This window comes from Puma concolor, chromosome E4, assembly GCF_028749965.1.
Source record: "Puma concolor isolate L17-30 chromosome E4, mPumCon1.1.hap2, whole genome shotgun sequence".
Classification (NCBI taxonomy): Eukaryota; Metazoa; Chordata; class Mammalia; order Carnivora; family Felidae; genus Puma; species Puma concolor.
In genome coordinates, this window is record NC_141683.1 from 30,957,685 (window position 1) to 30,973,842 (window position 16,158).

General features: G+C 40.2%; 1 protein-coding gene and 1 long non-coding RNA gene across 5 annotated transcripts in view; one reads left to right on the top strand and one right to left on the bottom strand.

Annotated features, from left to right (window-relative positions):
* NR5A2 (nuclear receptor subfamily 5 group A member 2) overlaps window positions 1-6,473 on the bottom strand; it is a 138,531-nt gene extending 132,058 nt beyond the window's left edge. The window contains exon 1 of one of the 2 annotated variants that reach the window (XM_086694372.1): window positions 6,158-6,473. In XM_086694372.1, coding sequence (XP_086550498.1) covers window positions 6,158-6,221 — 64 coding nt within the window. In that variant the 5' untranslated portion in view covers window positions 6,222-6,473. The remainder of the gene's footprint in view (window positions 1-6,157) is intronic. The other variant, XM_086694373.1, reaches the window with a different exon arrangement.
* LOC147572554 (uncharacterized) lies at window positions 4,325-13,980 on the top strand. Of its 3 annotated transcripts, none has more exons than XR_015246295.1 (3): window positions 4,325-4,620; window positions 11,975-12,051; window positions 13,623-13,980. It is a non-coding gene; the product is annotated as an uncharacterized LOC147572554 (long non-coding RNA). The 3 variants fall into 3 exon arrangements; XR_015246297.1 differs by having other exon boundaries at window positions 4,325-4,605; window positions 11,972-12,051; XR_015246296.1 differs by having other exon boundaries at window positions 4,325-4,598.
* The last annotated feature ends 2,178 nt before the right edge of the window (window positions 13,981-16,158 follow it).

A 16,158-nucleotide genomic window follows, 5' to 3' on the forward strand; every position in this document is an offset into this window, starting at 1 on the left:
TAGCCCTTGCCCTTCTCCAAGTGGGCGGGGAGATCTGGTCTTGAGAAAGGAGCTGGCTAGGGAAATAATCTTGGGTAGGTGGTCCAATCTAATCTATCTCTTCCTCTGTAATTGAAATGCAAATGTGAGTCAGCTCCAACTCAAAACAGTGGGAGTCCCCTCTCGGAACCACGCCGTCCCTCCTCGGGACAAACCTGAACTCGGAGTGACGTTCTCGAGGGCGATCCTGGCGCCAGCAGGCCACCGAGCGCTTAGTGAAACCAGCTGAGAACTTGCGTCGCAATTCCACTCCCCATGTCCCCTCCCCCCCTCCTCAACCCGGACCAGGAACTAAATCCTTAGCACGAGATTATTCTGGGCTACCATTCAGGTGAATACGACCAGACTGGAAGTGTCGTGAGGGAAGGGATTGCACTCCGCGGAGCTCGCGAATTCCTCTGCTCTAGCAGCGCCGCGGGGATGGGCAGTCTCGAGGTTCTTGCCTTAGGGAAGCCCCCACCTAGAGGTTTCCGTTCTAAGATCAAAGCGTACCGGGCCGCGCAGAGCTCTGTCTACCAACTTGGGTCCCTCTGGGACAGAACACAAAGCGAGGGGCCAGAAAGGCGGGACTGGCGATGATAGCTTCACCGTCTGGCTCATGGTCCCCAAGGATGGGAAGAGCTCGGGTCTAGGAGGTTCCGTCGTTCTCTCGTTTGGGAGGATGTCGGCTCCTCCAACCTAAAGGCAACTTTGGCGATGAAGAGGTGGTGGCCAGCCAAGCGCAAAGGTTTGGGGCAAATTCTTTCTCCTTCCCTCCAAGGTTTCTTGTCTAGAAACTGAGAAGATGCATCGGGGACCTGATGGCGGGTTCCGACCTATTTTCTTTTCAATCATGTATAGACCGCTGGTGGAACAGGTGGAGCTTGGTGGGGGTGAGGCCGCGGATGTCCAGATCATGGGGAAGGAATCAGCATTTACTGTGAAGCAAGATAGCGCCGGTTGTGGGACCAGCGTCTCACTAGGGACACCCTGGGGTTTGTCAAAAGTGGTTTTTCAAAAGGGTGTGTGCGTGCCTGTCTGTGCTTAAACTATCTTGTTCTCTATTTCCTCCCTTTATAAGAAAACAGATGTTGGTTTCTCAGGGCGGAAAAAAAAGGTCCCTTTCTCTGAAAACTCAGTCCCTCATGTTAAGTGATTTCTCTGCCCTCCTCATACCCACTAACTAACAAATAGATGCTCTGAATTGTCTCTCAATTCCCTTACACCCTGTCAGTAGCCCTGCCAGCATACACCCCAAACTGCAAGCAAAACTCCATCCAAACTCCAGAGATCCTTTCCAAGAAATCCCAGAATACAAGATCCAAAGTGCCTTCCCACCCTGATTTGCTCTGCCCTCAAGGGTACTGGGCTGCTGCCTGCCTGCTACACCTCTTCCCATCCCACCCTTCTGAATTCTGCTGGAATCTAAATCTGGTTTCCACTGTGGGATGAAAAGGAAGATAAATAACCATTTACAAATGTCTTCTTAATCCCAGAATGCCTTTGGAAAGAAAGTCTGAGTAGATTAACATTTTCAACCATCATTCCATTATATCAACAAAGGCAAATAGTCACTACTTGGAGGAAAGAGCATGGATTTCAGAATCACATCCATGGGTTCTGTTTATGGTTCACTCTCCTGACAAAGCCGAGTGGTCTTGGGTGACTCACAAGACCTTTCTGATTCAATGTTGTCATCAGTAAAATAGGGTTAACAAAGTAAACTTTACACCTGGATGAGACAGTCCCAGCAGGGCAGCATATCCTGCTGTTAATAAATACCAGTTCTCCTTTGTACTTATCTCTTTTCTTCTAAACTCACCCACACTCATCTTTCTGTAAGGAAAAACACTAGGAAGGGAATCACTAACCATTTTAGAACCATTAAAAATAAGGGCCTTCCAGGGGCGCCCAATTCTTGGTTTTGTGAGCTCGAGCCCCACGTTGGGCTCTGCACTGATAGTTCAGAGCCTGCTTGGGATTCTCTCTTTCCTTCCCACTTTCTCTCTACCCCTCTCCTGCTCATGCTGTCTCTGTCTTTCTCAGAATAAAGAAATAAACTTAAAAAAATTTTTAAATAAAATAAAATAAAATAAAATAAAATAAAATAAAATAAAATAAAAAACAAGATCCTTTCAGTAAGAGGTACTTGCTAAACTTGACTGTCGTGCGCTGCTTGACACAGTCCTCAGGGACGTAATTACACTCCCAGAAAAAAACTCACCAAACTGCTTATGTTCCTCTGTATTCAGATTATTTGGAGTTTAAACTTGTGTCTTTTCTTACTTACTACACAAAAAAACATATATCAGAGTTTCCCAAAAGACTAAAAAAAGAGGCAGCCTTTGCTAATTTGTCTGCTCAAGTTCAGTCCACATGGTTCTCCCAGGCTTAATCTCTCAAAGCCACTCTGGTCATGTTTCAATTTTTCCCTAGGACATCCCCAGACCTCAAAGCCCCCAAAATCCCAAAGTTCCTTAAAGCCAACTGGATTTCTCAGAGAATTTTTGTTCTAATAAGGTGAAGAGTGAGGAAGTATAACCCAAAGAAATAGCTTTATCCTGAGGTAGGTTCTGGTCTTGGGGACCGGAAGATGTCTGACTGTCTCCCTGTGTCAAACTTCCCCGTAAGTACTTGGGGGAAGCTGGGCCTCCAGGTGGGAGTCTGTCCCAGAGCCCTTCAGCTAGCTCATCTCAAGTTCAAGGCTGAAGCCAAGATAACCTTAGACATTGTGTCTGGGTAGAGGCATTAAGTAAAGGAAAAAAGCACTACCAAGCCTCTGTTCTCCCTTTCTCCATAAATCTCTCTTGGTTTATTAAAAGAGGTGACTTTAGCTCCAGTCACAACTTGTCGATCAAGGCCAGTAAAAAGAGTTTGGGAAAGCACTGTTTTGGAGTTGGGCTGAGGCCGGGAAGGAGAAGAGGCACCAGGGTTTAGCTTCCTTGAGGGAACTGGCTAAGCCCAGCAAGAATCAGAACATGGGTTTGAGTGACTGACATTCTAAACTGCACTGCAAATAGAGCTGGCTAGACTTTAGGGTGGCATAATGGGCTATCTCATTTTCCACTCCATGACCCCTACTTGGAGAGACCCTTATGGGCACAGAGATAACTGGAGGTTATTGCTGGAAAAAAATCAGACTCCAAGAGTGCTTAGGGGACTAGATAACAAACTTTATATCATTTCTTAATATTGTTTGCATTGTGTGTTATGTACCCCTCACTATGAAGACATAGTTTCCTGTGGATAATATACAATAATAAATGTGTATAATATATTCCATAAATGCACTTAATTTGAAGCATTACATAAATTTAATACAAACCAAAGCATAATGTTGAGCACATTGCAGAAGAGTCAATAAATACTTGTTATATGACATGTTTCCCACCATGCAAATTTGGCTCTTTCGTTGATATAGACAAGTACTTTTTTCTTTCTCCATTCCTCTATCTTTCTCTCTCAAATTAGTACTGCATATCATCAGTAAAATTGCCCCATTTTGGAGAATGAAGAAGTACCTAAGTCAGAAACCAAGAATCCAGAGAGTGTCTCAGAGCTAGTTAACTTAAAAGGAACAATCTGGTTATATTCCCAAGTCTGCTGCTCTTACACCACACTGAATGATTATCTCGCAGGTAGGCAGAAGGAACAACGTTCTCTTATATCTACTTTTCTATACAAGTACTGACATCTATGCACAATTTTCATGTAGCCATCAGCGTGCATAGAAGGAAAATGTCATGCCCAGCTAGGACCCCCAGAGACAGCTTTTTTAATGAACAGAGGCACATTTTCTAGTCCAACACAACCGAATCAATGTAAAGTTGGAAATCTTGACTGATCTCTACATGCTTTGGCCTCAGTTTTGTGAACCACTTCTCATCCCTACCCTAACTTGCAATTTGCCACCTCAAAGCTACTCCAGGACCTGACACTCTCTAGAGCTCCACCTGTGGGTTCTTCTCAATGGGCCTGCCCTGGGCAGACAGAATCCAACCCAAGAGGCACTCACCTTCGTGGTTGCGGTCAGCCCTAACTGTTTAGTCTGATGGCTCACGCTGTCCCCCTTTCCTGTCAGCCCTTTGGGTGACCTGTCTAGCCAAGAACCCCAGGAATGACCCTCAGTATTCCTTGGAGGCTACCCCATGAACACATGGGATTCTCAGTGCCAGGAGCCGCCTCTGAGTGTCTAGGATGTTGCACACAGGGACATCTGACAGCCACCTGGGAATACCAGGGAATTGAGGAGGGACAGTGGGTGGGCCGGGATGGGGCGGCGGCGGCTTCCAACGAGATCCGGAAAGAGGTTTCTTTTACCGGAAAATTGACTGGAATTTTGTCATTCCGGGATCTGGCGCCCGGAAGTGCCTTGGAGAGGGTTAGGGTGTTGGGATAGACTCGCTGAGCGACTTCATCTGTACTTTTTTTTTTTTTTTTTTTTTTTTTGAGGCTGTCTTTAGCAGTCCCTCCGGGACCAGACATTCCGCAGGTTCTGGCTCTCTGGAACCCGGCTGATCCCGACTTGCGGGTGCTCTCTACGCGCAGGATGGACCTGCCCCTGCTCCATAGCATAGCCGGTGCGGTGTGAGTCCCGGTGCGGTGGGTAAAAACACAGTTCCGCGGTAGCAGAGAGACATGCAAGGCGTCTCCTTCTACCACGTTACCCTCTTTAATTCACCCCAGGGGTGTGAAGGACGCCGTGGAGGGGGGACGGGGAGGGGGAGAACAGAACGTGTCCTCGGGACCCCACGCACTCTCAACTCGCTGCCTACCAGTCCCGGCTGCGCGCGCCCCGAGCTGCGGCCGGAGCGCGGGCCCGCCCAGCACGCGCGCCGCCCGCGTCCCCGCTGGAGCGCGCTCTCGCCGCGAGCCCCCGGCCCAGAGCCCCCTGAACGCTCAGCCCGCAGCTGCCTGCGAGGGCTCATTAGCGCGTCGCGGCGGCTTTGCCGGGCGAAAAAGATTTGAAACCGTTTGTGCTTCTCTTTCACCTCCTTCCTTGCGCTCGTATTTTGTTTTTATCTGCAGGGCAATTGATTCTCTGTTGCACTCTGCTTGTCTCCCTCGTGTTTTCTTTTTCGCAAGTAGAGAACTTTTTTTTTTTTTTTTGTAACCATTTCCTCAACTGATATACTATAGGGTGTAGTTGGCCCATAAAAAAAGCAATCACTGCAGTCAGGGGAGTCAGCTGGTTATCAAGGGAGAAAGAGGAAAAGCCCAAGCAAGCCTTGATTTGCCTCCTACAGCGGAGCTGGAACTCAGAGCTCATGACAGGCCTCTGCGAATTCGCAGGGAAATTCCGGTGCGAAAGCCTAAGAAAGTGCTACAAGAAAAGGAACGTGTCCTTCAAAAACTAAGGGAAAGGAAGAAAGACATGATTGCCAACAGACTAATAATTACACACCACTGGAAATCACTTCCCTTTAGTCCTTTACTTTTAGGATTAAGTGAATGTATTCTTGCTGTAACAACAGTATTTTTTGTTCTTTTTTAAAATGAAAATTAGCTTTATTTACTTATGTTTGTAAAAACAAGCCATGCTCATTATTTTGGAAAACAGACAGTAACCCTTAAATTCGAATCTTTAACTAATGATGGTGTATGTGTGTATATATACATATATTTATTAAATATATTAAAATATGTATCTATTTACATGGCTTTTATTCGTCAGAGAAACAAAAGATTCTCTATAGTATCTGCAATGAATGAGACACCATACTGTGGTGTGGCTTGAAACTTTACAGTATTTGAAAGCTTTTTTTAAAGTTTGATCAGTGATGATTCCATATGGTTAACTTGTTTCAAGTTGTTAAAATTTTAGCTTATTATCTCTGATTAGAAATTATCAGAAAATATTAGTGACGAAATACATATATTATACATTTTTGTTTCTGACTGTTTCAGAATAATGGATGGGCATCCAAAACCAGTGGGTATAATAAAAAATACTGAAATATCCATTTGCTTTTTTTGAATTTCACGAAAGATAAATGTGTGATACATGGGCTAATGTGCTTTTAATAGACAATAGGAGGAGCAATGACTTATAATACTAAATACATCAATAAGATTAAATTACATGAATTAATATAGTAGCAAAATAATAAATGGATGATATAAAGCAACTCCTACTTACCAACAGGTGTAAGTCCGTGCTTTAGAGAATCCTGTAAATTTCCAGTATCCGAATTAGAAGACATTCTTAGTGAAATTACAGGTGGTCCTTTGGTTTAAAGCAGAAATCATTGAGCATAAGAAAAAGTATAGCTTTTGTAGCCTTGAGGAGGACACATCAGACTACAGTAACCCTTAGTGAAAGTTAAAAAAAAAATAGCAAAAAAAAAAAAAAAAAAAAGGTCCAAGAATTCAGAAAGTTACAAGCAAGTCTTTCCCTGGACTCTGTACTTTTTCCAGCATTAGTTGCCTGCTGTAAACCATGTATCCAGTTACATGATGGTTTCTAATCAGAAGAATGGAAACTTTTGATAGGCTTGGATGGATCACATGACTCTATGCAGGTTGATAAGAGGACCCTGTTATAAAGTGACAGCAAAAGAGATAAGAACTCCTGGCAGATAATGGCAAAGAAATGATTAACTCAGAAGTAGAGAGGTGCTATGCAGCACAGAGAGTGGAAAGTTGTAAAACTGAGGGGTCAGAAGATCATACTTAGTGGATAAAACTCCAAACCAACTTAAATCTACTAACTGAACTTAGGCTTGTGACATACCCCCTTGATGTCATCACCTCTTTGCATAGAGGAGGACAGACGTAGCTCTTCTGACCTCTGTAAATACATTTTAGATGATAACATTGGCACACATTAATTCTTTAAATGATGACTAGAGATATGATTGACACTTTAAAATACTACAGGTAGTATTTCCAAGCTTATGGCTATTTATTCATTCATGCATCGTCAACCAACTTTTTAATCATGCCTATTCATTAGCCGAGTTGTTAATCTTAGCTTATTTGGACACTGGTCAGTTGATTAAAAGGGCAGCCTATCTATTTACCCCCAATAAAGTAAAATTTATACTTTGAGGTTGGTGCTGGCAAAATGGTGAATGTGTAATATATTTTCCATAATTTTAAGTAATTATTCTTTGCTTGAATCCATAGGAAAAATCTGGATCACTCTTTGCCATGAAAGAATTATTATGCAAATGACCAAGGGTAGTTTTAGGCTCTTGTTAAATATCCCTATTGTTCTTCAAAGTAATAAACTATGGATTGTATAACAATGCATATCTTTTCCCATGTTGTGGAGCAGTTCATTGTTTTCTTATTTGTTTTGATTTCTCTAATGAAGCAAACTTTTTTTTTTTTTGCCTGAGATTCTATTTAGAAAACTCAAAATGTTTATGTACAGCATTTTTAAAAAAAATTTTAATGTTTATTTTTGAGAGAGAGAGAGAGACAGAGTGAGCAGGGGAGGGGCAGAGAGAGAGGGAGACACAGAATCCGAAGCAGGCTCCAGGCTCTGAGCTGTCAGCACAGAGCCCGATGTGGGGCTTGAACTCATGAACCATGAGATCATGACCTGAGCCGAAGTCAGACGCTTAGTCAACTGAGCCACCTGGGCACCCCTGTTCAAAGTTATATTTTCTTGGGTTAGATTTCACTGCATATAATAGAAAAGTCATAATAACAGTGGTTTAAATAAAACCTTTGTTTTCCTCTTAGAAGTTCAGATGTAGACAATCCAGGGATGGTACAATAGCTCTACAAAGTTGTCGGGGACCTGGTTCCTTCCGTTTTTACTATCCTTGATCTCTTTTCTTCATGTTCTAAAATGGCTGCTAGAATTCCAGTTCTCATTCCAGGAAGCAGTATGGAGGAAAGAGAGAGAACGCCATACTTGTTTTTTTTTTTTTTTTTAACGTTTATTCATTTTTGAGAGACAGAGAGAGACAGAGCATGAGCGGGGAAGGGGGAGGCAGAGGGAGACACACAATGTGAAACAAGCTCCAGTCTCTGAGCTGTCAGCACAGAGCCCGATGCGGGGCTTAGGCTCACAAACTGCGAGATCCTGACCTGAGCCAAGTTGGGTGTTCAACCCACTGAGTCACCCAGGTGCCCTGAATGCATACTTGTTTTTAAGTACATTACCTGTAAGTACCACATAAACATGTTACTTACATTTCATTATGCAGAAATTAGATACATGCTTACCCTTAGCTGCAAGGGAAGCTAGGAAGTGAAGTATTTTAATGAGCAAGTATTTCAAACTAAAAAAGATTGGGTGATTATAATCATCCATGTCAGTTCTTTACTGTTCTTTCTTTCGTTTTTTAAACTTTATTTATTTTGAGAGAGAGAGAGAGAGAATGAGTGAGGGAGGAGCAGAGAGAGAGAGAGAGAGAGAGAGAGAGAGAATCCCAAGCAGGCTCTGTGCTGTCATCATAGAGCACGAGCGGGGCATGATCTCATGAACCCATGAGATCGTGACCTGAGCCAAAATCAAGAGTTGGTTGCTTAACTGAGTGAGCCATCCAACTTCCCCGGTTATTTTTTAAAATAATCAAACAATAGGGGCATCTGGCTGACTCAGTCAGTAGAGCATGTGATCCTGGATCTCCTTGGGTGTGTAGAGCTTACTTAAAAAACAACAACAACAAAAACAACAAAAAACCCAACTTTATTAAAAAAAATGAATAATCAAACAATAACATGCCACAATACTAGAAATGTACCTATGCATGTGTTAAAGGACATATGCATCTGCTATTCTCTCTTTTTTCTTAAGATTATTTATTTGAGTCATCTCTACACCCAACATAGGGCCCCAAGATGAAGAGTCACATGCTCCTCTGACTGAGCCAGCCAGGTGGCCCAAAGCAGCTGTTCTCGTAAAAATTATTAGGACCCCCAAAAGTTTTTGCTTCTGTGAATTATACCTATGAGTATTTGTTGTACTCATGATTAAAATTGAGAAAATAAGTTATTAATTATTTAGAAATATACTAATTTATTTTTATTAAAAAACATTAATATGTGCAGTGTATTTTAAATTAAAATAACTCTTTTTCAAAACAAAATAATTCATAAAAAAGCAGCATTTCCAGAAGTCTTTTTAATATCCACCTTAATAGAAAGCTGGAGTCTCACATCTGCTTCTACATTCAATCTGTAGCAATATATTGTTTTTGTTAAAGTATATATAAGAAAATATGGTCTTCAATATATGAAGATAGAAAAAGGAGGAATATTATAATAACTTCTTCAAATAATTTTGGATTTTTTTCTTTGACACTGCATCAAAACTCCACAAGTAATATCTTCTTAAAGACTAGTTGTAATGTGGAATCTGAAACCATATCTGTGAACTTTTTGCACCCTATTATACTAAAATTCATTGGCTTATTTTAGACTTAAAATACACCTTTCACCTATGCATGATTTTGTTACATCTTACGTTGGTAATTTGGAAGATAGAAGTTCATCAAATTTGGCAAATTTTCTAAATGTTGACGTGTTTTGTTACAGAATATCAAAAATTCTATTTATTGGTATGCCTGGTCCGACTCTTGATCCCGGCTCAGGTCGTGATCTTACAATTTGTGAGATCCAGCCCTGCCTTGGGCTCTGCACTGACACAACTTGTGCACTCTCTCTCTTTCTCGAAACAAACATTAAAAAAATTCTGTTTATTAATATTACCACTGATCTCATCAGATGTCTTTAAATACTGGGAAGCTGTCAAACTCACCGTGGAATATACACATTTTCTTAAATCCAAATTTTCACTTGGAAGCCTGAATTTTACCAATGGAAAGAAGTACCATCAGTTTTTTCTGTGCAGTAACAGGTTCACTTCATATTTGAGAATTTCCTCCAAAATACCCACGTCTAAATAACCACAGTTTATCTATAGGTCATTCTTAAAATGTAGAAATAACGTTCCATTTTAAAAAGCAGCTAGATCAGCTCCCCACTTGAACAGTCACATCAGTGTTTTTCCTAGAATCAGCCTTCATGGTTTGACTTAAGCACTTAATGACACTTGAAGAACTTAAAGAACTATGGGCAGTACATTCAGGGGGAAATTTAAGTTTTACTTTGTGAAGTAGCTGTGTTCTTAGAGTATCGTGTTAATTACTTTTTACAACCCACATCATATATTCAACACGGTAGTTGTTCCGCTCAGAATACAACATATGGAATTTTTTATAAAACAAAATGATCTGTTAATTTCATCTATTTTAAAAACATACTTTCAGGGGCGCCTGGGTGGCGCAGTCGGTTAAGCGCCCGACTTCAGCCAGGTCACGATCTCGCGGTCCGTGGGTTCGAGCCCCGCGTCGGGCTCTGGGCTGATGGCTCAGAGCCTGGAGCCTGTTTCCGATTCTGTGTCTCCCTCTCTCTCTGCCTTTCCCCCGTTCATGCTCTGTCTCTCTCTGTCCCAAAAATAAATAAACGTTGGAAAAAAAAATTAAAAAACAAACAAACAAACAAACAAACAAACAAAAAACATACTTTCATATTTGTATTTCTGTGAAATTGGGGGCATAGAAGAAATCCAAATTGAATTAAAATAAATTATTTCTTCTTTTGTCAAATACTATGAGCCATTTCCCACCCCCCACCCCCATGTTGAAAAGGAGGCAAGTTGAGATTTCATCTGTGAATAGAAATTTTCCTGGTCTCATAGGCTTCCATATCCTAACCTGGGGCTGCATGTCCCCAGTGTGTTGTGAGGGATTCAGAACAAGGAGGAGCTTATTACAGAATTTTATGTGCTAGCCTATGATCCTATGTATCCTATGATTTTAGCTATTCTTTTTAATTTTTTTTTAATGTTTATTTTTGAGAGGGAGAGAGAGACAGAATGTGAGCGGGGGAGAGGCAGAGAGACAGGGAGACACAGAATCTGAAGCGGGCTCCAGGCTCTGAGCTGTCAGCACAGAGCCCGACGTGGGGCTCAAACTCGTGAACCACGAGATCGTGACCTGTGCTGAAGTCAGACATCTAACCAACTAAGCCACCCAGGCGGCCCCAATTTTAGCTATTCTTATGGCTTTTCATCTCTTTGAAACAAATGTCAAGATTATTTAAAATGTACCTCTCTGTGTCTTGGGGATACATTGTCCGTGATTAGAAGACTGGTTTCTGGAGAAATGGTTTGTGTTTATGGCATTGAAGTTAGAAAATTCAAGGATATTTCCCTGAGCCTTTGAAGCTCTTTAAATAGAAAAGACTTGGTGTTTGTGAGGGGCAGTGCCCAAATAATTGTACCTCTGGCTCAGGACCTAAGAAGAAAAGTTAAATGAATAGAAAGGTGTCTACATACATATATATAAAAGGGACTATATGTTCCCTTAATGATCACATTATAATCTAATTGGATTAGTTGTTTAAATCAGAGTGTTAATGAGGCTAAAGTCTAAATTTTAATTCCTGTGAAAGAAAAGTTTCATAAAGGGAAAAGCTATTTGCAAGATCATATGGACACCTATTATCTCTAGCTAACACTCAGAGTTGTGCCTTGATTAGAAAGGGCTCAACACAATATACTCATTGTGCAGTTAATAAAGAGGGACGGGACCTTTTCTGAAATCTCAGTTGGATAAGGATACTGAGTCAATTAGAATATAAATTTATGCCTCTAGCTAGTTTCACTGTTAAATTTTAAATTTTACTTTATGATTTTAGGTTTCTCATAGAAAATCTGCCTCTATAAGTGACTAAAGCCCATGTAAATATATTTTCAAGCATTCATGTGGTTTTAAACAATATTAACATTGACATTTCTTTTAAACTAAGTAAATGAGGTATGTATGTATGCAGGTAATTTATAACTTAATATATGGGTGTTTCTTGAAACATAATTTCACATATCATAGAACAGATTTAGCAGTCATTGTCTGAAGATTCACATTATGGAATTTATGATCTTTTTTTCTTTGTTGTTTATTTATTTATTTTTATCATTATTATTTTTAAGTAGGCTCCACGCTCAACATGGGGCTTGAACTCATGACCCTGAGATCAAGAGTCGCACTCTCTACCAACTGAGCCAGCCAGGTGCCCCCGTTTGTTGTTTATTCTGATTACTGTTACGTTTTTATTTCCCCCTCTCACCTTACTTTATTTCAGTTGAAGTGTTGGAATATAGTCTGAGAATGATAAACATGCTTTATGGAGAGAGACCAGATAGAAGGGAAAGAAGAACAAAGAAAGGTTTTACCCTCTGTCCCTGTCCCCTGCCTTTTAAATGTTCTGCTGACTCCCAACCCCACCCAGTGCAGACTCACATCTGTATTGGATTGGGTGATTTGAGGTCTGGGTGACTCCTGGAAGTCAGGGTGAGAACTGGCCATGGCCATGACTGTGGTCCTCATGGGTGTTGGAAATGTCCCCAGTTAAATATTCACATAGCCTCATCAAGGTGAGATTTTGTTGAGGAGACCTGCTCATGGAATGTAGGTAGTTTAAAATTTTGCTGATTCACACAAAGTGAGGGGACTGGTAATTCTGGCTGCCAGCGGAGAGAGCATTTGGTAAACATTATGTCTGTCTGAGTTTTAAGTTCTTTTGTACACATAACCAACCCAATCTACTCTGCATTAACACCATATTAGGTATCATTTGTTTAGATTCATTTTTTTCTTTCAAATATATGTGGATTTCAAAATATGATTTTTTTAAGTTTATTTATTTATTTTGAGAAAGAGCGGGAAAGCATGAGTGGGGGAGGGGCAGAGAGCAAGGGAGAAAGTGAGAATCATAAGCAAGCTCCAGACCCTCAGCGCAGAGGGGAACTCGGGGGCTCAACTCATGAACCAGTGAGATCATGACCTCATGAGCCAAAATCAAGAGCTGTATGCTTAATCAGCTGAGCCACCCTGGCACCCCTGAAAATACAATTTTTAGTGAAACTAGTGATAAGTTGAAAAGTCAGAAAGGGCATATATTTTTAGGCATATTTTATACCTATGACTACTTTGAAATACATGGGTCTTCTTTTATATATGACAAAATGTTGGAGACACATTTGTTAGGGTTTTACATATTATTCAGTTCATAAAACATTGTCCATCAACTCCTCAACATTCTGGCTATAGACATAAGTGTGTTTCCCTGAGAAACCACGCAGTTGTGCTTGGTGAATACAACCTATCTGAGCATGACAACACATCATGAAATCGTGGTACAAATGAAAACAGTAGCTAAGATTTGGAATCACAAAGTTCACAACTTTTGTCCTTGCTTTGCCCCTTACTCAGGGGCCAAGTAATGCTTACTTCTTTAATTAAGCCTTATGAATTCTTCATAAGTAAAAATGACAAAAGTGATGGAATCCAGTGGTGGTGTTGTGAGAAATAAAATGATATAATATAGAAATGCTCAGTTTCTAAGAGAGACAAAGTGCTCAATACATATTTAAATGGCATTAAAAACCAATATAGACCATGTGACTTGGGTCTTAGGTGAGAGACACCTTTCATTATGGAATTTTATTATTTATTTATTTATTTAATTTATTTATTTTTAACGTTTATTTTTTTTATTTTTTTTTTAGTACTTCATTCTTTTTTTTTTTATATGAAATTTATTGTCAAATTGGTTTCCATTTTAACGTTTATTTTTGATAGTGTGCAAGAGAAGGAGTGGAGGGGACAGAGGATCCAAAGCAGACTCCATGCTGACCCCAGAGAACCTGATGAGGGGCTTGAAATCACGAACCGTGAGATCATGACCTGAGCCGAAGGCAGATGCTTAACTGACTGAGCCACCCAGGTGCACCTCATTATGGAAGTTTAAAAGACATCTGCAAGTTTCTTCTTTCGTGTTTTGTCTTTGACACCAGCCCTTAGTCACAGATACTATTTGACATTCTATAGAAGATCTCATATGACTCCTTTAATTTAAAAACATTATGTAGTGATTTGCTTTGATTCTCTTCCTTTTTATATGTGGCTAATAAAACATGCAACAACAAAAAAGACTGAATTTCATTCTTTGTTATATGCTTCTGATTAGACAGAATTATATTACCAAATGTACCCAAAAAGTTGAAGGATGATAGCATCACTAAGTTCCTAATAACTCCTACAAGAACCTTTAAAGCAAATACTATTTACTATTTGCTGCTCTCTTACTTTTCTGTAGAACTTACTGGCATGCAGAGGAAACATTACATTAATGAGTTACTTTGGTCTTTTGAAGCTTATCTACCTGGTTAATTTAATAGAAATAAATACTCAGTACTTTGTGAGAAATGAACATATTTTTGTGAAAGAGGGAGTGAAGTAACATTCACATGTGATGCAAATAACAGGTGCTCAGAACTCAGCCCCTGTGACAGTTAATAAGCAATTTACATTCCAACTATGGTGGGGAAAACCACAAAACAAATGACAACCTCAGTTTTGAGTAATTCTTTTTCTCAATCAAGGCACAGTCTAACCCATTTCCTTTTGGCATATGTGGGCATTTTCCATTATGGCATTCTGTGGCATCTTACTGAACTCATTAGATACCACCACATGGCATACTTATAATGACTCACATTTACAAAAATACATGTTTATGATGATAAAACATTATTTGCTAACTGATTTCAGAACGGGTTTGTAAATGATTGACAGATCACTAATGATTCCCAAGGCATCTTTGCCAAAATCCAAAAGGCATTCAACAATGTCATCTGAACCCGTATTGCACGATGATGTTAAAAGTTCAGTTAATGAATTACAGTCACTGTAAACTTCCTGAATATACTCTTCCAAGGCATTATAACACATCTGTTAGGGACTGATATTCTTGTAAAATTGGATTTCTGGTGAGCACTGTACATGAACATATACCAGAAAGGCCCTTCAAGTTTGTTTATAATTTGGATTTACTAAGAACCACCACCCTAAATTAGTCATCATTCAAATGGACTGAGGAACCAGATGTTAGGGAGTTTACAGAAGGCATAAATATCGAACTGGGTAGTTTCTGCCGAACCATTGCTTACTGATCCATTGTTGTTGGACTCTTCACTGACAAAGGCATTTGCCACTGATTGCATTTAGAACCTGGGGCTAAGGTTGGCACTTTTTTTTTTATCAGCTTCCTTAGCAACCCGCGAACCCCCAAGTTATATGAGACGATGGGATGGCAGGTTTGGAAAAGAAGTAAAGATTTCTTCTCATTCTTTTTAATAGCTGTGAGAAATGTGGCACCTGGCAGGAAGATAAGTGACTTTTATGCAGTACTATTATGGTCCAGGTAAATATTACCCACTTTTTATAGCACTAACAATTAAACAGAGCCTTAGTCAATCTTTTGGCAATTGAAATGTTTAAGACTTTACTCTTCTGTAGGCTTATGTTGAGTTCCCCACGTTTATCACGATCTATGATCTATGTCTAGGGACTTATGGTTCATATCTTTATTTAGGGTAAATGAAGTCAACTCAGTACCATTTTGTTTCCATTTAAAAGCTTTTAAAATATTTAGTCAGGAGTGTCTCAGTCAGCTGAGCGTCTGACTTGCGCTCATTATCTCATGGTTCGGTTCATGGGTTCAAGCCCTGTGTCGGGCTCTGTGCTCACAGCTCAGAGCCTGAAGCCTGCTTCAGATTCTAATGTTTCCGTCTCTGTCTCTGCCCCTTTCCCAGTTGTGTGCACACACCTGCACGCTCTCTCAAAAATAAATAAATAAACATTAAAAAAATAAATAAAAATAAAATGTTTATTTATGTTGACAGAGAGAGAAGGAGAGGCAGAGAGAGAGGGAAAGAGAGCATCGTATGGAGGGCTCAATCTCACAAACCATGAGAGCATGACTTGAACTGAAATCAAGAGTCAGATGCTTAAATGACTGAGCCACCCAGGGACCCCAACTAAACTATTTTTAAAAAAGGGATCTATAGTGCATCCAAAGTGATTTCCTTAGGAATCACATAGTAAGTATTGTTAAAATATGGAGCCACAAAATAGATCTTAATTCATGAAACTGTTGTATGTCACTTAACATTGTCTGGTAGACCACGTAAATAAAATAGGTTTTTTTCTTTTCTTTTTTTTAAAGTTTATTTATTTATTTTGAGAGAGAGAAAGAGAGAGAAAGCATAAACAGGGGAGGTAAAGAGAGAGAGGAAGAGAATGAGAATCCCAAGCAGGCTCTACACTGGCAGCA